The following is a 25,186-nucleotide window of genomic DNA, read 5'->3' on the forward strand; positions in this document are numbered from 1 at the left end:
AGATGTCTTCCAGCATAATTCCACACTGGAGGAGTGGCAGAGGTTGGCTTAGTGGTATTCTGTGGCAAATTGAATAATTCCTTATGCATGGCCGTTTAAATCTCTAGCCCCCTGAAAACAGAAAGGCAGCATTTCTGCTTTGTTTCAAGTCTTCACATCACGCATGGGAGAAATGGGGGGCTGGAGGATTTGTTCCAGGTTTTCACATTACCACTGTGGAATATGACAATCCTCTTCCTTGGATCTCAAGCATATTTTAACAACCCTTGCAGCAGCAGGATACTGGCTGCCACTGAGTCCTTGCTTTACCTGTGGCAGGGTGCTATGCCTTGTAGTGCAAAGGACTGACTCTATAGTTTTAGTAACATGTTAAAGCAAGGATATACTTGTTCGTATAAGGATGATCCTGCCTCAGCCAGGGGGTTGGACTTAGAGAACTTCAGAGGTCCCTTCCAGCCCTACTTCTCTCTGACAACAGCAATATAGTTTACACTATACCTTAAAGTAGTTTGCTGCATGTAGCGATCTGGGTCCTGAGCTGTGAAACTTGTTAACAGGTTACCAGCAAGTAGCCCTTCCTCTTGACGTATAAGCTTAGGATTTGGCACAAAATACGGACTCTCATTTACATCAATTACTGTGATGGATACAGTTGCTGTTGACTGAGGAGGATGCTGAATTCCTTTGGCCAAAGGCACTTGATTTTCCGCAGCTACAGTTAGTACAAACATCCTATTTGTCTCAAAGTCTATGGGCTGGCAAAAGGGAAAGGGAGAAAGGTTTGTAGTTACTCACAGCTGTGACAGGGATACAAATAACATTTCAAATATATTTTTCATATTTTATTTATAATACTTATATTGAGACATAAAAACAGTGCCTAAACAAAATTTAAATCCCTCTGGGTCCATGTACATATGCCTCTTAAGTGGGCTTAGCCTAAAATCACCATTTTTAAGCCACATTGAGGAAATGTGTCTACATGTGTGTGCCCTTCATGAACCTTAAAAATGGCAATTTAAGGTTATATGAGCCTAAATCTGATACTTGCATAAAGCAGGTATCAAACTTGGGTGCAAACAGCTAAGTCACATTAGCGTACGTGTAAATGTGCTAATGGGCATGAATACAGTATGCGTCAGTGGACAGGCACCATGTTAATGTGCATTAGCATGTCTGCACATGCGCTAATGCAACTTAGGTATTTGCATTTAAATTTAATGTGCCTTAATTCGCATTAGTGCGTCCATGTGTAGATGCGCTCCTAAATAGCCTTAACACACCTTAAACAAATGCACGTGAATTATGTATGTATGCATGACCTTTGATACCACAATACGTATACAGCTTGCATTTTTTTTTAGTTTAGAAAAAATATCCTTAAAGGCCTTTAGGGATTTTAGAATTTTTAAATTTCTGCAGTGGCTCTTTTGGCACAAAGTATAACTAGGAACTTCTCACAGCTAAGAAGTTGAGGGCCACTGATGGCACAGGTGACCCTGACAAGGAGGCCGAGTGACTATTTTCATCTTTATGAGTGCATTCCTTTTCTAGTGGCTGGTTATCCTTAAACCCAATACAAGCTTAAACCTTCCCTGGTTTTCCTAAAAAATATATTTTTATTTGCCTAGATTTACTTTTTTTACTCTATTCTGTACATTTAAAGTACAGAAAGCAATTTAAAGTAATCTGAAATATTTGAAACAAATTTCACACTTGGGGTTTTAATTGCTTCTTATTTACACTGGTTTGGTTTTATTTCAGTCTCTTTCTTTCTTTTTTTTTTTTGTTAGCTCTTCCAGAAGATAAGTTTGTAAGTGTCCACAGAGCTGGAGTAGTCTAAATGCAAAGCACATAGGCCAAAAACAGGCAGTCATTTCAGTCGTAGAAAATTCTGGGAAATTTCTGTTACTGGAAGTCTTTCCAGGAGACGGAGCACTACAGGCATTCAGCTAGTAGTTGCCCCCTTTCCCCTGCTCTCGGCACCTTAACTAGACTAGGGTAATCCGAGTGTGGGGAAGGTGTGGTAAACTGTGGCTGTTTTATTCCCTAGGAGTGGAAAAGTGGGTAAAGGCTCCTCACATCTTCCCACACTGGAATTGGCGAAAGTAGCGATCTCTACTTTGCTCCCACTCTCCAACAGTCCCTGGGTGCACTCAAGTGGTATGGAAGCATAAAGACATTCTTTCCTGTGGGAGAAACCTGACAAACAAGTACGCTTGCAGGAGAGCAGAGATACTCCCAACAGAAATGTAACACCTGTAACAACCACAGTCAAATGTTTTGTTGGCAGAATCATCTATTACAACCCGTACCTTTGGAGAGGTTAAATTATACATGGAAATGCATGCTGTGTAAACTAAACAGCTGTATAAAGATACAGATTTATTTTTCAAAAAGTGCTGAAATGATTTTTAAAAAGCTGCATCTCAAGCTGAAATGTTAACATTTTCAGCCAAAGTGCCAGATTTCATAACACACTACCTTCTTAAGCAGATGGCCCAGAATAGATAAACTAAGACTTGGAACCCTTATCAGACAGACAAGAAAAGAGACTATTCCTTGACAGATTTAAATCATAATACTGATTTTTTTTTTTTTATTATTGCTTAAAAACAAGTCACCCCTTAATCCAGGAGTACCTTGACTAGTAAAAAGGATAAAGAGGTTATTCCATGAAAGGTGTTTAAATTAGGTTTTTAGAAACAACATTCTTTAAAAGCCTTTTGAAGAGTAGCCTCCTACTACTGTAACCACTTCTCTTCCTCTCCAATATTGCCTTGACTGTTTATTTTGTGTTAACTACTTAATGGGAACATATTGGAATAATAACAGTAGGTGATAAGTGTCCTGACTAATGGAGGTCAGATGTTGACCAAAAGGTAGCAAGCAGTTTTATTTACCACTGCAACAAATAGTAGGTAATATCAGCTTTGACTACATACAATACCTTAAACAAATGGCTGCAACTAATTATATTTTTGGCAATAGTGTATAATGTCATTTAAAAATTATCTAACCAAATTTTAAATAGCGAAAGTTAAGAATGCAGAGACAGTCACGTATGGAAGCATTCCAGAAGACAAATGGGCTTACTCTTAGAAGGAAGATGTGTACATTTCTTTAAATTTCAGGTATCGCCATGACCTCAAAGTTTAACCAAAGGGACATATTTATGTGCATATTCTCACTTATTTATGCTCTTCCATTTAATCTGAATCTTCTTAATTAAACAATCACTTACCTTCACTACAGTTACCAGCCCATCATTACTATTTGGATCAGTAAGGATAGTAAATCGTCCTGTAGGATCTCCACCAGTCATTCGGTACACTGCATTCCAGGCAGGGGTGTGTGGTTGGTCTTTATCGGTAACAGTTAGATTAGCTACTATTACATCCACTCTGTTTTCAGGTACTTCACCGTAGAACTACAACAAGAGGAGCTCCCTTTTAACACTGGTGTAGAGGAGCAGTGTGCAATAATCATGATCATACAGGTGGGTATTCAGCCCAGACTTGAGACATCATGAGAAAAATCTCATCTAGTGTATTGCCAGGCAACAAATCTTTAAAGCCTATTTGAATGGGAAACTGAGGTACAAGAAATCATCCACAGACTAGATTGTATTAAGCATGGTTTAAACAGGGGGTAAGGATTCTTATCTCATTAACTGGATTGGCTTTTGACTCCTTTGTTCCTATGGGTTTATTGCCTGCGTGCTTGCCTTTCCCAACACTGCCTCCTCTCCCTTCTGCTTTTGTATTCAAATTTCTCTCCTCTTAGACACAGCATTGTGCATATCATTTCACAGCATCTGATAAAGTGAGCTTTGGCTCACAGAAGCTTATACTATATATGTATATCTACTTTGGTTAGTTTATAAGGTAGAAATCTACCCAGACTTCTACTCTGACAATTTCTACCAGCTCTGGATCCTACACTGAATATTCCTACTGTCTAGCTTTATTCAATTTGACCAAAATAATCTCCAATATGCTCGTAGGGGAAGAAACCCCCACCCCACCCCAAACAAGCACTTTAATAAAGGAGAGTACAACCTGGCTGTCTACCACTATCAGATGATAACAATCTAGCAAACTAAAAACCTGGTACAGATTTGGTACTTTAAAAATAAACCTTTGATTTGTACTAAGTGTAGTATATTCTAAGAGATAATTTATGCCCTTTGTTAGACATAAGCAGCCCAGCAGGAAACTGAATAAAGTAAAAATATTTTCAATTCATAAGTACAATAAGAAAAATTCTTCAGTAATAGCCATAAGCATTCAATTCCTTTAATAAAGCCTATACTGTACTTACAGTCATAGCAGTGAACTCTGGAGGATTATCATTGACATCTGTCACAGTTATGATAGCAGTTGCAGTGTTTGAAAGACCATATGTCGGGTTTCCTTCCATGTCTGTAGCTTGAATTATTAAAGTGTACTGCTGTACTTTCTAAAACATAAAATAAAGCCAACGTAAGTTATAGACAAAACTGACATTCTAGCAGGACAGAAAGTGTTCCCTAAACTGTTTTACTAGGCATGGAGCCCATCATACTCTTCCTTCTAGTTACATTACTTATGGCCGAATCAGAGTTTACATCACCAGAAGTCCAGCACCAGCTTGCATCCAAATATATTTAAACTGCTCGCACTTTTAATTCTGATTAGGGAGGGCTGTATGCATGGTCTGAATACTGAAAGAACTTTATAAAGTTACATTTATTTCTCCAGATTTAAAATTTGACATAAATATATGTTTTTTTTAACAAATGGGAAAAAATTGGGGTTGACCATGAATTAGTTAAATCCTGAAGAGCTTAGGAGATTTGAGCCAACGCATGCTGTTGGCCAAATGACCACAACTGCCAAAGCTCTGCTGTAGCAAAGTCTAAGCATAACAGTTTAGCTGCAATGTCTTGATATCACTATGGAAACTGGAGCCATCAAAGCTAACAAAGTAACTCATAAAGACACTGGAGGAAAAAAATTCCAAACCTGATTATTTCCATAAAAGTTAAACATTCCAGAGATGATACCCCCTTCCCTCCCCTAACTTTGCCAATGTCAGTTGCTTTGAACGTTGCTAAAAACAACCCAAAGACCCGAGAATCTTTATTCTTAAGTCATTGCTGGAATTATGCCAGGACTTGCTGAGCCTCAGCCTTATAGCTATGAACAAAATATGTGCGATTAAGGCTTGACCTCAAACCCAACTAGATCTATCCTACTAAAATTTGTAAAGTCATCTTTTTTAAACAGTTACAAAGGTATTTTTGAATACAGCTTAAAACAGTCTTTATTATTCTCTGTTTATTTACATTTCACAATCAAACTTAAGTTATACTTTGCTTCATTCACCAATTCAGTTCCAGCTTTAAAGCTAGCTCAGTGAGAGGATATTATTGCCTCAAATTCAGTTCCTCTTCCCAGAAGAAAACTGGCAAAATGAGAATTTATTACTTTCATGAATGGTTTATTGAAACAGCTAAAGAAAAAAATTCTGTCAAATATAAATACTCAGAGACTAGCATAACATTTTTCCCCTAAGAAGCCACAGTCCTTTTGAGATTACTTGAAAACCTAGAGGTATGCAATTGATTATTTTACCTAATAATAACTTAAGAAGTGGAAAACTGAATGACTTCTACACAAGATATTTTTAAGTAATGTAGACAGATTCCACTCACTTAAAATTTTCTTTTCTTCCACACCACAAGTTTATACTTCTTCAGATACAAGGGGCTGCATTTTTAAAGTATGTATACAAACAAGCATGTGCATCCTAAGATTTAAATACAAAATATCCAAGGCCTAATTCAGCAAATATTCCTGTTTATAGAAGATACACATTTGCTGAAATCTCACAGGTTTATAGGCAAGATCCAAGTCAAGCTTCCAGGTGCCTAAACAGACTTAGGAAAAATGTAGGCTTGTGAGCCTCAAAGAGCAATTTAAGCCCCAGTAGGAGAAGAGAAAGTTGTAACTCCATCCCCCAGAGAACAAGCCATCTGTGCTTACCCTTGCTGCAGATACCCAACCCCTTTGCGGTAAGGGTAAGCACAGGTATGAGACCAGCAGGGAGATCTGCAGTGCTGTAGATAAGATAGGCAGCTCAGTATAGCTGCAATCTATGCCAGTCTGTGGTGGCTCATAGATTTCATAGACATTAGGGCTGGAAGGGACCTTGGAAGATCAGAGTCCAGCCCCCTGCCCCAGGGGCAGGAAGTCAGCTGGGGTCATAGGTTCCCAGCAAGATAAGCATCCAATTTGCTCTTGAAGGTGTTCAGTGTAGGTGCTTGAAACACCTCCGATGGCAGGCTGTTCCAGACCTTGGGGGCTCGGACAGTAAAGAAATTCTTCCTTACGTCCACCCTGAAATGGTCTTGTAGTAGTTTATCACCATTCAACCTCGTCATCCCTCGGGGCGCTCTGGTGAACAAACGTTTCCCCAGATCCTGGTGGTCACCCCTGATAAACTTATAGATCACCCCTGAGCCTGCGCCTTTCCAGGCTAAAAAGCCCCATGGCTCTCAGCCTGTCGTCATAAACTCTGTTTTTCTGACCTCTGATCATGCACGTGGCTCTTCTCTGGAGTCTCTCAAGCTTCTCCACATCCTTTTTGAATTGTGGAGTCCAAAACTGGACACAGTACTCCAGCTGCAGCCTCACCAAGGCTGAGTACAAGGGTCAGACCTTCCTGGGTTGGATCCACCACCTTCAAGGTCAGGGTCTGGCCCAAGGTCCATAGGTTGCCTACTCCAGCCTTAGATACCTAGATTTTTTAGATGGCTCTATTCTGACCTGAAATGAACCCTGGGCATCTAACCTTGGGCTGCTATGCATGTGCAGAAATGATCCAAACTAGACACTTGACATTTAGTTCCCACTTAAGAACTGGAAGAAGCCTAAAATTCAGCTAGAGTCCCCAGTTCCTTATGCAAGATCAGAGCATGTCCAGGGATATTCTGGCAGCACAGTTCAATACTATTTTTACTGAACTGCTCACAATCCATCTCAAGACTAGAGGTGCAAGCATGGAACCCAGGACTTGCAATTTCCTGTGCAAGTGTTAAATAATTGGGCATGACATGGCAACCATTGCCAATGGCTCTGAGAGGGAGTGAATGGAAGAGGTGGTACACTTTATATCAGGGATTCTCACTGTCTGGCATGTGGAGTAATGACATCTGGTCCCTGGGAATCTCCACAGGTAAGGAATTTGATAGCAGAGGAGCAGTGGTAACATCACCTTCCTTGCTTCTAAATTCTCAAGCCCCCCACAATGGGTTGGAGCTGGGCCATGTCCTCTCCCCATCCACCCTGACACAGCCAGCTAGAGGCAAGGCCACACCTTTCCCCCCACAAAAGTTTTACAGCCTCCTCCTCCTCTTCACTGCTCTTTTGCAGCTCATATAGTGTCAAAGCCCAGATGATGGATGGCATGTTCCAAAATAAATGTATTAATGGATTTTCAAGAACTTGAACACAGTGAATCAGAACTTAGGTACATAGGTCCACGTAGATGCCCAAGAAGTGGAATAGAACCCGGCCTGGTATGCACATCTCCTTTATGGGCATCATGACACATTACTACACTAAGAGGCTACAGGACACTTTATATAAAAAAAACTGATTATGTTTTCAGAAAATGTTTAAACAGTGGCATTTAAAAAACCTAGACACCCCTTTTTAAAGGTTTCCTTCACTAAATGAGACTAGGACACAGAGATAAAAGAATCGAAGGAAAACAACTACTGATATAACGAAGCAAATGTTCATTATTTAGTGCAAAAAAACAAACATAACATATAACAATCTCAGGGCAATCTTACGGCCATAAAATTCTGTGGCAGAAGCCCATTTATCTGGGCTATGAAGTCATAGGGTCTGAAAGTAACTGCCTCAAGGTAACTGTATGATGAAGGTTGTTTGGCTCCATGGCTACCCAACTTCTCTCTTTAAAAATAAATAATACTAAGATTTTGTAAAATTAAGCATTGTGTTGGCTTGCCTTGGGCCACGTTTAACACACAGTGCCATATGATATCCGAATATTTTGTTTTTTCAGCATTCACATAAAATGCTGAACATCTAAGGATAGGATCTGGGAATTATTCAGTATCCCTTACATTCCAGCATCAGGTGGTTAGAGGGGTTGGTTCTTCCCATTTTACTGACAGCTGGGGAGCAGATGAATTATCCTTACAGCAACCCCTCTGAAAATGACCCATCAGCTACAGAGAAAAGGTAGGCCCATTCAGTCACTTTTTTCCATCTACCTTATCTGATGTATAAGATACATTCCAACCCCATGCCACATATCCCACCCCAGAAACAGTCTAAAAATAAGGTGCATCTTGAACATCTAGGTCACAACACAAAAAAGACTGAAATCATTATAATCAAAAACAAATCAAATTCATGTTAAAAACTTTAAAACAATAATTAATACCACATAGATATGTAAGTAGCTTTCAACAACTTCAATAAACAATTATTCTTCTGGATGTCAGAGAAGTGATCAGTCATTAGAACTAATGGCAAATTACTGAGGTGGAATGCATCCTTGATTGTTAATCTGAAGGCCTACAGGGAAGTTCTAGTATGGCAGCTGGTCCCATCTGTGGTAAATCATTTGGGTACAGCTGGTTGCTAAGCAATAAAACACCGAGGTATCATTTACATAGACTCCAAGTCTTTTTAAAAATACATGTCAAAGAGGACCTGAGGGTTCCAAAACCAGAGGTAGACGAATACCAGCCTTGCTTTTAATTAAAAGGGGCCATATGTCATTTGGTTTAATTCAAAATGTTCTTCTTCAAAGCAAATGTTTAGTCTTTCCACAGACTTCATGAAAACTGAAAAAATAACTGCAATAATCAACAGGTTTCATATTGATTTTTACAGCTTTCAGTAACAATTTCAGCCTACGTAATAGAGCTGCTAATTCTACAAGTGCCTACTGTGGTATAAAAATACAGGTGAGATACAGGTCAGGGTACATAGAGTTCAGAAGTTCTAAAAGGCCACAAAACACTCAGGCAGACAAGGTTCTTTGGGTAAATCCAATATCTTTCATTAGATCGACTCAAATAGTTGGAAAAATAATTCTTAGCAAGCTTTTGGGCACAAACACCCTTTGGCAGGAGGAGGAAGCACCTGCAGACGGTTTGTGCTCTTCCTGGATGGAGTAGTAAAGCAGCCAGAGGCCAGTATAGATGCAAGAAAGCTAGTCAGTTAAAATGTAAAATGAGGTGGTCAGTAGGTGAGAGAGAGATGGGAGGTGGGGAAGGGGAAATGAATGTAGCTGTAGCCAAAGGATGACAGACAGGAGGGTGCTGGGAAAACGCATAAGAATATATGGTAAAAAGTAGAGAGTTTACCTGGGGAGTCAGATGTTAGGCAGGTTATAATGTGTCATAAATCCAAGGTCTACATTTAGTCCTTGATTTTTTGTATCCAGTAGATCGATGAAGTTCATAGACTTGTCTGTGAAAGGTATTTTGTGAATTCCCTTTGAGGATTAGAACCAAGAGATTGGAAAGAGAGTGGCCGTCTTGTGAGAAATGTGCTGCCAGGTATTCTCGTCTCCGATACAGTTTCAGTGCATGTTCATTCTTGGTGCACAGTCATTGTTTGGTTTCTCCTACACATTTTCCATTACGGCATTTGGTGCATCGGGTGGGATATATAACATTTCTGGAGGTGCGGCTGTAAGAGCCAGGAATGCTGATGGTTCTGTTGTGGGATGTACTAATTGTGGGGGTGGTGGAGATATGTTGGCAGGTTTTACATTTCTTTACATGTCCAAACGATGTTTGTGCCCGAAAGAGGCCTGAGAAGAATTTTTCCAACTATTTGAGTTGGTCTATTGAAAGATATTGGATTTATCCAAAGAACCCTGCCTGCTTATGTCCTTAGACCAACATGGCTACAACCTACACCCCACAAATCACTCAGGTCATTGTTCTATTTATTCTGTTACTCCACTGATTAGAATATTTGCTTTAATTAGGTTTTTCAAAATGTGAAAAAAAAAACAGGGAAAAAATTACTGTTGTCTGCAAAAGTTGGTATTAGATGCCTTTTGTAAGCTTTACTACCCAAGAGCATTAGAAACACTCAACAAATCATCCAGAAAATTTATCCTACTTGCATGCTGCAATGGCAGGGTTGGAAGTGGTACAGATAGAAAGCAAAGGTAGTTTCTTCCTCTTATTTTTGTGGGGCTTCTCTTTTCTCCTCTTGTGGAGGTTGGTGAGAGGCTGAGGTAGGAACTCCTCTCTGGAGAAACTCCTGCTGCTCTTGCTAACACTTTTTCTGCCACAGCACTCCCTGTGTAAGATTTGTAACTTACCAGATGTAAGGAGGTAAGCATGTTTATCAAGGAGGTAAGTGCACTGTCATTCCCGCTAGCATAAACTAACACAAAAAACACGAAAACTTTGCTGTGACTGTTAAGGACATGTGCTAGAAACCTGGAGGAACCTATGAATTTTGTGGTTTTTAGACTGAGGAACAGGAACCAAGTAAACTCCTTTCCAGTGCCTTTCCTTTTCCCTATAATTCACATGCAGATCAGAAGCCCCACATGTCCCCCTCTCAACTTTTTCTCTAAGATGACTCTTCCTTAACTTGGCAAAAGTGAGTCAAATTATACTACTAATTAAGTGAGACCAGAGACTTCACATTCTACTCAAAACATATACTGAATTAGCAAGTTCCAGGTTTTTACACACTGAGACACACTGACAAGGAGTACTGGTGGGCAGTGATGTATCAGGGGGAGGAAAAAAAGGGCATTTCTATTTCTGGAGTGAAGTCAGAGAGCAACATTTGTAAATAATGGACAAAATATTTTACATGCGTCTGAACATTTGTAATATACAATGCCACAGAACCTACAAAGTTAAATCCTGCCTTACCTCTCTGTCAAGCCCGGCTGCTACAGTGATAATATCACCAGTCTCATTGTTGATAGTAAACATATTTGGTGAGGGGCTGCTTGGGGCCTGTGATAAGATTCTGTATCTCAGCATCCCATTTAGTGCATTGGGATCATCAGCGTCAATGGCAGTAACAGTCATCACATAGGTTCCTATCGGCAGAGTAAATAATTAGTGTTATATAAACAGCACTCAGATTACACAAGGTCACTTAAAAGCACAAAATTGGTCCAAACATGTACTACTTTGGATAAACACTGAACATTCCTTGGCTTACTAAAACAAATGGATTAGCTGTGAGACTGACTATTAATAAAGTAATTAAGATATGGAATACAAGATAAAAATACTTGTGTTTATAAAATATCCAAGTTGCTTATTACTGAAAAAGCTCCATAAGCAATCAAAATCTGCAGTTCTTCCGTAAGCACGTGTAATTAATGCAGTCTCTCAGCTTTAGTTTCCATGGTTGGGCCAAAAGAAACGTTCTGTAACCCAACTTTAATTTTCAAATGCGAGTGTGTGGGTGTGTGTAGGGCAGGGAGGGGTAAGGAAATAAAAAAACCAACCAAACAAACAAACAAAAACCTTTTCCTAGATAAGTTCTACTCCTTTCAAGTGCCAACTTAGCTCTGCAAAATGGCATTGTATCTTTTATGTTAACCTTCTTAAAAATTTCATGTTGTACTGCTACTGTTGGAAAGTGGTTTCAGTCACATAGACAGCATACATTTCTAACAACAAGGATTTCTTACCAGTAGAAAAATCAGGCTGGGAGCTGGGGTGAACATGCATTCAGCCCCCTTGCTGAAGAGCTATTCAGGCAAGCTCTCCAGCCAGGGGAGACTAGAGGGCTGCTCCTAGGGGGAGCCCATTACTCAACAGTCTGCCCTCTCCGCTGACTGGGAAGGGGGCAGTCTGTCAATAGGAAGTCCCCCATTTTAATCACCTCCTGGGAGAACCAGAGGCACGAACTGGGTGGGGAGTCTCCCTTTGTAATGGAAAGTTTTCTTGGGGCTCCAGGAAGGTTTCTGCCACAGGTGAATGTCCCTCTGTCCCTGCCAACCACCTGACAGGACAAGAGGAAAGTTTGCATACCAACCTCCTCTTGTATTTATTTCAGATGCAACCCCATTTGACACATTATAGAGACTTGGATCTCCTGTAACTGATGGCATGTGTGTATCCATTTACATCTTTGTTCTGTTGACAGCGTAACTGGGGCCAAAGCCATTTAATATAATCAAAGTGTAATAAAAAAAAATGGCGTTTAAAGTTTAGATTTTAGTCAGTATTTGGGCCCATAAATAGATGGACTGATTTTCAAAAGTAATGAGCATACAGAAGGTTAACACTTTTGAAAAATCACACCACTTACTCAGGATTCTGTCTGTTACTTTTAACTATCACATACATGGACATCACACAAACATTAAATATTGTGTGTATTTAATTTATACACAAAATATAACGTATTTAATTATTCAAATACTCCACATAGAATTTCCTGTGTACTAAGGAAGGTATTGACAAAATTGGTTTTACAGTCTTGACATTTTTTTAAAAAAGGGACAGATTTAGGGTCACTGGTATCCTGCTTTAATATGCTACTTCATTAGCACTCAAGAATCTTCAGCATATATAAAAATCCAGTCACCATGGGATAAACAGAGACCTTTTTTTCTCAACAATGTATCATGCAGATACTGTATAATTATCTTTTTTAGCTTTTATTATTATTTTTAATCTCCTGATGGCTTAGTCTACTTGTTTAGTCATAAGGGGAAAGTTATTTTACAAAAAATGGGAGTATTACAAGGTCACTACTCAATGATATACAATAAGCTAATCTTCAGTGAGCTACAAAACAATCCCACAGCTTGGTATCCCTTAAAATATTTTTCTCATGGTTGCAATTCTGAATGGGGCCTTGGAGTGCTAGCAAAAGTAAATATTTATTATCTGTTTGTACAAAGAAAGCAGTCCCTCCCCATTCTCCCAGCCTTGTCATTTACTAGCTTGTAGAATGATATTTTTTTGTTGATATTAATTTTAGGATGCAAAATGTTACATTAAAATAAGAAAATGCCTAAATATTATCTGGGCTTTTTTTTTTTGGTTGTACTCAGAATTCTCCCTGAATTTTTTTTTTTTTAGATCTAACTCTACTTTTTCCTCCAAAATTATCAAAGATATATTTATACCCCACCTCCCCCCTGTACTACTATATTTTACCTGGCTTTGATCCTTCAGCAACTGTCCCATTCCAAACCTGGTGTAAGAATTCAGGCCTATTGTCATTCATATCAATGACATTAATGACAATGTCAATAGGATTCTCCACCTGATTTCCATTTACATCCACTGCATGTGCTCTCAGCTGCAAAAACCATTAGGAATTATAAGGATTTGCAAAACATCTGAACGCAAATGAGATTAACACAGAATAAAGAATACTATTTTAAGCCCTTTGTGTTTCAGAATCTTTACTTGCTTCACTATTGTGATCACCAACATTTTCAGTATACTCAGGGAGTCTTTGTAGATGGTGTTAAACACAAATCACTCGTGTGAATGTGGGCATGGGTATCAATTCTCTCTCTCTTTTCACATTTTGGTATTCTTTTTATTATTTTTTTCCTTTCTAAAAACTTGCTTGGTCCAAGCAAAAAGAGACTAATTCATTTTTGAAAGGTTTACTCAAAACGGACAGGTTGCTGTAGGGTGGGTTTGAGGCTTATCACAGCCTAATTGACATACTAAAAATTACTTATAGAATAATATTATTGCCTAATGTTTTATAGACATATATTTCTTAACACTAATTACCAGTGGAATGACTCCAGAACATGCAAACCTACACTTCGCTCAACTAATTGATGAAAAGGCAGAAGACCTCATTACTAATCCATTTGGAACAAATATTTCTTCATTTTAATATATTTGGAAACAATATTTTGGAAACACTATTGCAAAATCATTTCAAAAGCACACTAAATGTTTAAAGTCTCAAAAAAGCATGAATAAGTGCTTTATACTGCTTGAAGAGATCCAAAGGCAGGGTGTAGCAAAACTTGTTTTTACTAAGCAACCCAAAATTCTAAACACTACATTTTTTCTAAGTGATTTTAGGTGACCAACAGGAAGCATCTTAAAGGACCATGATTTTCTGAAAATACTCAACATCTTCAGGCAGTCAAGCCTCTCCTAATTTGTCTCAAGTTGGACAGATCTAAACTCTCTCAAAAATGGAACAATCTCTCAAAAACAGAAAATTTAGGCCTATGTCTTTACAGGCAATTCTTTTACATCTTTAGGCACTTTATTCAGAAGTAGGCTCCACTGAAGTCCATAAAGCATATTTCTTGGTGTATAACTGGTTTTGTTTTTTATATATGCATATTAACATACTGCTTTTTCTGTCTTGTAAACTGAGGCTGCAATTACCATGCTGCAGTAATTTTTTGTCACTAAGTTAGAGAACTAGAAGGTAAAGACTTAAAAGCTATAAATATGTGGGGAACATGGCACAGGGGACACAATAGTAGGAGTCTACTAAAGACTTCCTAACCAGGAACAAGAGCTTGACCAGGAAATTGCCACGGAACTGGCCGAGGCTGCATGCTCTTGGTGCCTGACTGTCATGGAAGACTTCAACTACTCATACATCTCATGGGAAGAGCACTTGGCCAAATCTGAACTGTCACAAAGCTTCCTCACATCCATGGATGAGCTCTACCTGACTCAAGAAGTCTACGAACCAACAAGAGGTAAAGCACTGCTGGACCTGGTACTGGCTAAAGGGGATGATCTAGTCAACAACCTAAGAATCGAAGGAAAGTTGGGAGATGGTGAGCATGAGCTGATCACTTTTACTATCCATTGAAAAGCTGGCAAGTCAGTCAGCAATGCAGAAGTCCTCGACTTCAGGAAAGCTGACTTTGATAAACTCAGGAGGCTTGTCGTCGAGGCCCTAAGGGGCCATGACTTGACAGGGAGGAAGCCCAAGAGGAGTGGTTGCTCCTTAAGGGAGCAATCCTGAAAGCACAAGGGACGTCCATCCCATCTCGGAGGAAAGGTAGGAAAAGGGTACAACAAACCCCTTGGCTCAGCAGGGAACTTGTGGACCTCCTATGCCTAAAAAAAGAGTCTTATAAAGGATGGAAGACGGGCATCACAACTAAGAAGGAGTATTCTGCACTGGTTCATACCTGTAGGGAGCGAACCAGGAAAGCCAAGGTTGCAACTGAACTCCAAATGGTTACACATATCAAGGACAATAAAAAGTCCTTTTTCAGATATGTGGGGAGTCAGAAGAAAAGCAAGGGTAACAGTGGACCCCTGCTAAACCAAATGGGACAACTGACAAAAAAACATCGAGGAAAAAACCAACCTGCTTAACAGGTACTTTGCATTAGTTTTTCATCAGCCCAAAGGGACTGCCTTGACTAGCATGATGTGGGACGGCCAGGGTGAAGGTGAATTTATACCCAGCATCAGCGTAGACCTTGTAAAGGAACACTTTGAGAGGCTGGACACCTTCAAGTCACCAGGGGAAGCTGTGCACCTGACAGACTGCACCTCAGAGTACTTACGGAGCTGGCAGGCATCATAGCCCCGCCACTGGCAAAGGTATTCAAAAAACTTACGGCGTTCAAGTGAAGTACCTGAAGATTGGAAGAAGGCCAGCGTGGTGCCCATCTTCAAAAAAAGGGAGGAAAGTAGATCCAGGGAACTACAGGCCAATCCGCTTGACCTCAATCCCTGGAAAGATTCGGGGGGGGGGGGGGGGGGAGTGAATAAAAGAAACCATCCTTGACAAGCTGGCTGATGCCAATATCCTGAGGGACAGCCAGCACGGATTTGCTGTGGGTAGGTCTTGCCTGACCAATGTCATCTCCTTCTAGGACCAAGTGACATCTCACCTGGACAAGGGAGAAGAGATTGACATCATATATCTGGACTTTAAAAAAGCCTTTGATCTGGTGTCCCACGATCTCCTCTTAGAAAAACTGGCCAACTGTGGCCTTGGCTACGTCATAGTCCGATGGCTGGGGAATTGGCTCTGAGGTCTGACCCAGAGAGTGGTAATCGACGGGAGTGAATCATCATGGCGCTCCGTTACCAGTGGTGTCCCCCAAGGTTCTGTCCTTGGACCTGTTCTCTTTAACATTTTTATTAACCATGTGGACACTGGCGTTAGCAGTTGCACTGGCCAAGTTTGCCTATGACACTAAACTTTGGAGTAGAGCATCCACACCTGAGGACAGGATGGTAATTTAGGCTGACCTGAATAGGCTTAGAAAGTGGGCAGATATAAAACTGATGTCATTCAATACCGAAAAATGCAAGGTACTCCACCTCAGGGGAAAAAACCCACAGCACACTTATAGCTATGGCAGTGCTACGCTCGCTAGCACCACGGCCGAAAAAGAGATGGGGGTCATGACTGACCAAAAGGTGAACAAGAGCCACCAATGTGATGTTGCAGCTGGTAAAGCAAAAAAACCCCCTGGCTTGCATCCATAGATGCTTCTCAAGCAAATCGCAGGACGTCATTCTCCCCTTATACTCACCCTTGGTGAGGCTGCAGCTGGAGTACTGCATACAATTCTGGGCTCCACAATTCAAGAAGGATGTCGAGAAGCTTGAGAGAGTCCAGAGGACAGCCATGTGCATGATCAGAGGGCAAGAGAACAGGCTTATGACGAGAGGCTGAGAGCCATGGGACTCTTCAGCCTGGAAAAGTGCAAGCTCAGGGAGGACCTGGTGGCAGCCTATAAGAGGTGTGCATCAGGACCTGGGGAACACCTGTTCACCAGAGTGCCCCAAGGGATGACAAGGTCCAGTGGTCACAAACTCCTCCAAGACTGTTTTAGGCTGGACATAAGGAAATACTTCTTTACTGTCTGAGCCCCCAAGGCCTGGAAGAGACTCCCTCCAGAAGTGGTACAAACACCTATTCTGGACTCTTAAGAAACATTTGGTCGCTTATCTTGCTGTGACCCTTTGACCCTAGCTGATTTCCTGCCCTTGGACGACTCGATCTTCCAAGGTCCCTTCCAGCCCAAATGTCTATAAACTCTATGAAAACTTGCTCAGAATCCCAAAGTTCTAATGATGCCTCCCTAAGATGCACTAAAACAAGAACCAGGCCTCATCCATGAATGGAAACTGCCAAATCCTCAGTACAGTAGAGAATCAAAGCTGCTTTTTGGATGAGCCAAAAAGGGATGCTCTAAGCCCATTCTACCCTAAAAACTCTCCAGGAATTGATTTGCTTCCATGCCATTGTTCTGGTGGCCTCTCAAGCAGAAGACAACTTCCAATCAAAGCATGGTCTTCAGCTTCTCACCAAAATACTGTTTTCTTCTAATGTTGTAGAAGTATTTGGTCTGCTGTGCCAATTTCTCTACAGCAAAGAATCATCATGAACTGTCAGGCCTAATTTACTATTCTAATTCCATTAAAATGCTTCGAATTGCCCTGAAAATGAAAATCGGTAGTTTTTTTTCCCATCCATTTCTATGATTTCAATTGCTGTAATTCCAGTAGTAATTATGACCAAGTGAAGTTGTTATATTAAAAATAGGCTTCTGTCAAACATACAATATGCTAGAATTCGTAATCAATAGTATAAATCAGAAATATAAATTATGGCATCCACATCTCAGTCATCTTTAAATATTACAAGTCACATTTGTTAAGCTGTTTCAACATGCCAGGAGGTCTTTTTATTATGTATAATAAGTACAATAAATACAAATTCAGTACAACTCTTTAAATCACTGCTTGGAGAAAACTATGCCAGATGCATAAGTCAAATTTGAAACAGATGTTAATCTTTGATCTGATAATCTTGTCTATAGTAAATTAAAAACTTACATGAAAAGAAGCTATTTGCTCCCGATCTAAAGGTTTAGTCACAGATAGTTGACCTGAGATGGGGTTGATGATAAAGATTCCTGTTGGAGGTTGGTCTGCTCCTGGTCCTGTAACACTGTACCGCAGCGACAGACTTTTATCTCGATCAGACCTAATCTAAGTGTCAAGATGACAATGCTCATATTAGTTGAACACAACACAATATTGTAATTGCTTATGAAGGGCAAAATTAATGTTAGTTTTTAATGGATTTCACTTTCAACAATATCATTAGGCTGAAACCTCTTTTACAAGTAAAAAAGTCCATCGGAAGTAGTATTAACACTAACACAAACAATGTGGGCCTTTTTATTTTACAATAAATTCTCCAGGAGAAAAAAAAAGAAAAAAAGCAGACAGATATTCTAAGATGCAAGTGGCCTTTCTTATAAATAGCTAGCTTTTCAGGATTTATTACTGAAAATAAAATAGTACCACATTTCACGATGTAAAGGTCGACCCAGGTTTTCTGGTACAAAAAGTTAAGATTAGGATAGGCATAGCATATATATGTCAGGACTGGGCTCTATGCTTGACTGGCATGGCCCCATCCCCTGCTAGCGGTGCTGCCTGGGCCACGCTAGCCAAGCAGCAAGCCCAGCCCTGTCCCTGTCCCAGTCCCAGTCCCAGTCCCCTGCAAGCAGCACTGATGAGCGCCAAGCCTAGCCTGGTCCCCTGCAAGCCAGCACTGGAGTCAGCTGCCTTCCCTGCCCCCTACCTGCTGTAGTGGCAAAGAGTGCAGGCTGCCTGGCCTTCCTGTATCATGCAACTCAGAGGGGCCAGAGCCAGGATCAGTGTTTGGCTGGTGCGGCCCAGGCAGCACTGCTTGCAGGGGCCGGGGCTGGTACTGGCTGTGGTGCACCAGCCAAGCACCAAGACAGGTCCTGGTCTCTGAGTGGTGTGACTGGGGGGGACGGGGCAGACTACTCTCCTGACCACAACGCACAGACGGGACGGGGGAACGCAGCCGACTCCAGCATGCACAGCTTCCCCTGGCGATGCACGAGTACTGGTAGGACTACAACCTGTTGTGCACCATAGTGTGGAGTCTGTGGGGGGTCCCCACAACCCCCTATGTTCCCTCACACCCCACACACCCTCTCCCACACCCTGAGCACCTGAGCTCTATGCTTCTGCCGCCCCTCTGAGCACGGGCTTTATGCTCCCACCAGCCTCAGCCCTATGCTCTGCACTCTAGCTCATCCATCCCCATTGCTTCCCTACCTGATGCCCCAAGCACTGCAGCAGGGAGACAAGGAGCTCCTGGATGCCAGGGAAACTAGGTACCCCAGTGGCTGCAGTTTCCATACCCTGGAAGTTAAGTACTGGCCAGGCCAGGCCCTGGATATGATGTATGAGCCGAGGTGGAAATTTAAGGGTCAATATTTGAGCTTCACACCTTGACTTCTACACTGTGAAATATGGTACATGCTACTGCAGAAAACAAAGAGGTATGCAGAACTTGTATTAATACTAAAATATACTGTAAAATAATGTGTGGAGGGGGAAAACAAGAAACCACTCTCATTTACATTCCTGGGCCAATGTTAAGGATAGTACATTGCTCTCTTAATGCTTGATACTGTATTTACCCAAATCCAAGTCTACCTCAAATTTAAGATGACAATCCCAAAATTAGATTCAATACTTGATAACTGGTTTATTGGTTTTCATTTTCTATGTACAGAATCTAATTATTGAACAGCAATTTAAAATGTGTTCCCCTCACCATTGCTGCTTTCTCCACAAAAGGGAGAGAGGAGGACCCTTGTCCCTTGCCCTCCCTGCCTGACTTCTGCAATCATTGCCCCATCCAAGCCTGCCTCTCTGCCACCTGTCCCTTACCCTCCTGTACCTGGCTGCGTCTGCCACTTGTCTTCCATCCCATGCTTCATGTGCCCTTGCTAACTGCCCCTACTGCCTGCTCCCCCTGCCACCTACTCTCCTTTTGCCTGTTCACCCCACCCCAACCATTTTCTGCACCCCAGGCCAAAACTTAAATACAAGACAAGGCTGCTCCCCCCATGTTGACTGGTGGGAGGGGAGGAACCCCATCTTTGATTCTAGTGAATACAGTAATAATTTGCAACCTTTTAACTGCCTGTGCTCTCATAACTATTGCAGAAGAAAAACAGAATGATACATGTCAGTCTTGGCTAACAAGTTAAGAGGAAACTGTACCTCTTGCTACCGCTTTAGGTAAGTCACTTGCAAGTCTTCAGGCAAGACACAGCCAAGCCCATATCTGCTCCCAGTATACCCCTCACCACAACCTCTGGGGAAACTGAGTGCTGCTGGCAGAATTAACAGACTCTATACTTCATACAACAATGCTTGGTAATGAATATGCCCCTTGCCATACATTTCTCAACAAAAGGCAGTCTTTGAACCACTCCCAATAAGCTTAGTACTGTCCCTTATTCCTTCCTCCCTGCTCTGCTTGCAGGGTCACATGCATGCACATACACCTCCCCCCTTCCAACACTCACAAAGAGCAAGTGAGGAAGTTTAGAGTATGTAGCTGAATAGCCAGTAGAGCTACCACTGCCAGTTTTGTCCTGGTAGAGGTTCCTTCTACACAGGAAGAAAATCACCAAGGCAACCACCATCTCATTTTAAATCACTTTGTGCAGAGTAAGGAACACAAAAAGAACTTGCCCGACCAAAGAAGCTAGCAAAACATCTTCTGGATAGCTGTAATAATGGAATTCGGCCCTTAAGTGTTTAACAAGCAGGTGAATTATCAAATGATGCCAGAAGTTTTTCTTCCAAAGAATGCTGTAATCACATTTCTATCTTCTTGCTTCCTAATAGCCTTACCCTAACTAATTCCTGAGGAAAAGGCCCTCTGGAGTTTTCTGGTAAATTGATTGGAGGGATGACCCAGTCTCTCTTCTGTCTCTTCAGATGACTACTGTGCTTATTTTCTTGCCACGGAAATACAATTTCTTCAATTTTCTTCTGGTCCTGTTCAAAGGAAATATTGAAATTAAATAGATATAGCAGGAGAATTAGTAGTATACATTGAAAAATGGGTTTAATACTGTCTTGTGACTGTCTGAAAGATGCCCTTTACTCCATGTTTATAAAGATGTCCATTAGGTTCACAGGACAATAGCAAAATGAGCAATATTATTTACGTTTTTCCTACAAAATATGACAAACGCTTTTTTTCCAGCATGCCAGTTGGAAAGAAAATAGAAATGTAAGCAATTTATTGCATGACACTGCTGTGTAAACTACTTTGCACTTTCTGGATATTAGTTAATACTGGGAAGAATTTAATAGTATGCCTTTTATATTTCTCATTAGTTGGAACTACAGTTCAGGTAATGTGTGTGCTACTGTACATTAAATTTAGATCTGGATGTGCTAAAATATAATATGAGTTCCTAGAGAAGTTTAATAGATGCTGGTACGGAATGTCTCAAATATTTATGACCCTATTAAATCCCATAGAATTAATGCTGTAATTATTTTAAACCTATGTCAGCCATGATGGATGCTGTAGATGACCCACTTTGCACAGTGGGCATTAATCTCTGCAGGGTGTCAACTTTTCCTTTCTATTCCTCTGTACATCTGCAGTCACTGTAGCCCAAGTCTGCAATAACAGCAAATTATTTTCCTTAAGGATAAAACAAACAAAACCAATACTGATCCTCTTCCTATTATTGTGGGGGGAAATATTTTATCCAATTAAACGCATCTAAGTCTTTAAACCATTCCCTATAAACTGAAGACCTGTTTCTCTTGCACACTGTGAATGGAGCAACTGGGCCTTTATAAAGAAACAGTGCATCTCCTTGAAAATCCAACTAGTTGTTTACATATTAGGCTTTCCTAACAGGCATGACTACCTGCTTTCTTCACCAAAACTTGGCCCTAGATGAATCAAACATTTAAAAAACAAAAACAAAAATAACCCCAAACAACAAAACTATTTAGAACTAAGCCAATTTGTATCTGTGACTACTCTCAGAAATAATAAACCTGAATAACTAAATGCAATCAGTTTTAAAATGGATGCTTGGGTCTTTATGACTATTATTTTATATGGCTATTTCAACCACAATGGATGGAATGAACTTCTCTAAAATTTAAGATGAAAATAAAAACAACAGGAAAGAAAGTAGCTTAACAGGTGAGAGTAGTATAAACTTGAATATAAAATTATACTAAAATGAGTTTACTAGATTATTTATACAGGGGTAGAGTCCATTTGTATTACTTGGTTTGGTTTATGACAGTTTGCACCAGAGGGAGAATCTCTGGAATTATGAATAATTTACATTCCCCAATTTGATTATGAAGGGACAAGACAAAACCAATCCTCTATGCCAGAAAGGCTTTCCTGCTAGCACTGTAAATCTACAGATTCCATCTAATAAACTTGATTGATGGATTCTAGTACAGAATTGTTTATTTTGTGGTTATATTTAACTGCTTGAATAAATACTGCAATGCTTTCAAGCAATTTAAAATAAAGAAATGACCACTTCCAATTTAAATTCAGGTATAAATCTCAAGCTGCACAAATAGAAAGCTCACATACAAATGATTTCTGGGTACTTAAACAGAGCTACAAAATTGTGTAATGTTGTTTATAGGATCAAGGCTTTAAACTGATTTATACATTACTTACCCATTAGTGAGATGTTCAATATGGAGGTGTATACCGGACGCAACGTAAAACCTATTTTCAGATATGTTTCCTTGGATGCATAAGCCTATTTTACCTTAACTGAATCCTCTGTAAATGCAGACTCGAGGGTCAGCTTCACTGTCATGTGCCATTCTTCCTGGGTTTCTTTGTCTTTAGCATATACTATGAACTCAGTGGGCTCTGTAGAAAGTTGAAGACTTCTTGCTGCATATATCACACCATCTTCACCTGCTGCAAAATCTTCTGGCTTACTGCTTTCAAACTGTACTTTTCTATTTTCACCACAATTTCTAAATCTTGCTGTAAAACAAAACAAAACAATATCACGAATGAAAACTGAAAAGATGGAGACTGCTTGAACTCAACTATCTGGCATTAGTTCAAAAACAAAACAAAAAAATCTTCAAAACATTCTGTGGAGACAAAACAAAAAGGTTATTTTAGCAATTTTGCATACCCATATTTAAGAACTAAAAATCAGGGTCAGCCCATATAGCAGGAAGCCCTGGTTCAATTTTTTGTTTCCCATTAATGAAGAAACGTACTCCTAAATAATCAACCCTACTGCAAATTAAAGGGCGATAACTCACTGATTCTAAATGCAACCCATCCTGTTTGGTCTTTGCTAGAACTATTATCATTAATATAACTATTTGTGATAGCTCAGTGGTCCCAAACCCATAGCTCGCAGGCATCATGTGCTCTGACACTGCTCAGGACAACAGGAAATTGCGGAATTAAAACTAGGTTCGACAGAGAAAGCAAAGTACAATGTTGACTGCAGTGTAGTTACTGAGTAACAACTTGCTCTGTATCATAGCCTATGCATCAGCAAAGGTTAGGGATCATGGAGGAAGAGCACTCAAGTGGTATCAAAGGTGGTAGGGCAATAAAATGAAAAGCTAAGGACTTTTGAATTAACAGGGAAAATTTTCAGTCAAAGAGAATTTAAAATTATTAATTTTTTTAAAGGATGGTTTTCAGATTCTGTGCAACCCTAAGGCAGAGAAGGATGAGTAAGTGCACAAAAGAACACGCATTTTCTATTTAAGACCCAACTTAATCCCATTATAAACCCCCAAAACTACGGAAAAAGATTCCCTTAAACTAGTTAAAATGCTAATCTGACCTGAAAAACACCCAGGAATTTAAGGAAACAAATTATAAATAACAAATACGCCTTAGAGTTCAGCTTCTCCACTGATAATGGGAAAGAATGGGTATCCCCAAAGGTCAGTTGGGAGTCCTAACTTCTATTCCCGAGTCTGCCACTGACTTACCATAATATCTTGGACAAGTTACTTAAGCATTCTGTGTCTCAGTCTCCCCACCTACAAAATGGGCATGATAATATACGCTGATCCTGCTAGGGTTAATTCACATCGTGTTCAATCTTTCACAAAATTTAAAAAACAGGTCTAAAATACACTACATGAATCCCATTTAACAAACACATTTTCCTATTGCTCTGCTCCCCTCTTTACTGTTTAAAAGATCCACAACAAAATGGGAAAAATGACAAAAGCAACTATATGCACAGTGCTGTTATATGCACAAAGTTAAGCTGAAAACAACGATTTTTTTTCCCGAATTACCTTCACTTCTAGTTATCTTCAGTATTACTTATAACAACGTTAGGTAAAATGGAATTGTGGCTTCTAAACTGATGATCATCCTTTAATGTTTCCAAACCATTCTGGGATGTTTTGATTTTATGGGCAATAGGGGTACAATGCATTATTATGAAGGTTGTGCTGAAATGCAGATAGTGAATATGAATCTTACCCTTCTGCTTCGTTTCAGTTATTGGACTTTTTACACTGCAGTGAGCCATGCACAAACTGTTAAGCACCAAAAACTTAGAGAAATCACTGCTAAATGCCACCCATCATATATTTTTTCTTTGAAACACAGCAGTTAGAGGAAGGTACTGAGAAGGAAGATTATGATTTTTGCTACTTGAACTTTAAGAACTGGTTCTAACATTCAAATTACAGATAAAATTAGTTTCATTAATGATATTCTCCAAATATTCAGGTCTTCTATATCCATCCTTTCAAACTCATCACAAAAATACTGTGAAAACCGCTCCTTTAGAAAACCTACATAAATATGTTAGAAAGCTAATTTTACAAAGGAAATTTTAAACAAAAACCAGCAGTTGGCTATACTGGAATGCAGACCTAAGTTACTCTTTCAAGTGATCTCTGCTTGAGAGGTTGGATGGGGGAGAGGGGGGGCGCGTTCAGGGAGAGGGGAGTAAATTTGTGAGGATCCTTTCATTAAAATGTGCATTATATCCATTCCAGCAAGGTTACTTCCAGCAAAGAAAATGACACTAGCTTGCCACCAAGCCTTGAAGACGCCACAAAACCTGTGGAACAAGGCAACCGTCTGTGCTTAGGTCCTGAACTGCACTAGATCTAGGTCCTGCTCCTCCTTCCTGGCTCCTGGAGAATGCTACCTCAGGAATCCCATACTATTCATGAGTGATCCACTGAAAAGCTAATCCATTCTGACCCTCTCCTTATTTTGTCCAGGGCAATTAATCTGGCTGCATCTCCCTACCCTAATTACTACTTCATAAAATAAAACTAACCCATTTCATCACCAAAATCTACAAGCTTTCACAGACCCTC

At 40.2% G+C, this 25,186-nt stretch overlaps 1 protein-coding gene across 1 annotated transcript in view; it reads right to left on the minus strand.

The window, feature by feature from the left end:
• CDH2 (cadherin 2) overlaps positions 1-25,186 on the minus strand; it is a 190,546-nt gene that overhangs the window by 48,678 nt on the left and 116,682 nt on the right. Inside the window, exons 3-10 of the mRNA XM_090039866.1 lie at positions 22,621-22,847; positions 20,702-20,848; positions 17,843-17,998; positions 13,193-13,337; positions 10,937-11,109; positions 4,324-4,461; positions 3,245-3,430; positions 499-755 (exon numbers count right to left, since the gene is read on the minus strand). Of these exons, the coding sequence (XP_089895992.1) occupies positions 499-755; positions 3,245-3,430; positions 4,324-4,461; positions 10,937-11,109; positions 13,193-13,337; positions 17,843-17,998; positions 20,702-20,848; positions 22,621-22,847 (1,429 nt within the window). The remainder of the gene's footprint in view (positions 1-498; positions 756-3,244; positions 3,431-4,323; positions 4,462-10,936; positions 11,110-13,192; positions 13,338-17,842; positions 17,999-20,701; positions 20,849-22,620; positions 22,848-25,186) is intronic.

Source organism: Crocodylus siamensis, chromosome 3 (genome assembly GCF_052110815.1).
Source record: "Crocodylus siamensis isolate JL-2025a chromosome 3, ASM5211081v1, whole genome shotgun sequence".
Lineage (NCBI taxonomy): Eukaryota > Metazoa > Chordata > Crocodylia > Crocodylidae > Crocodylus > Crocodylus siamensis.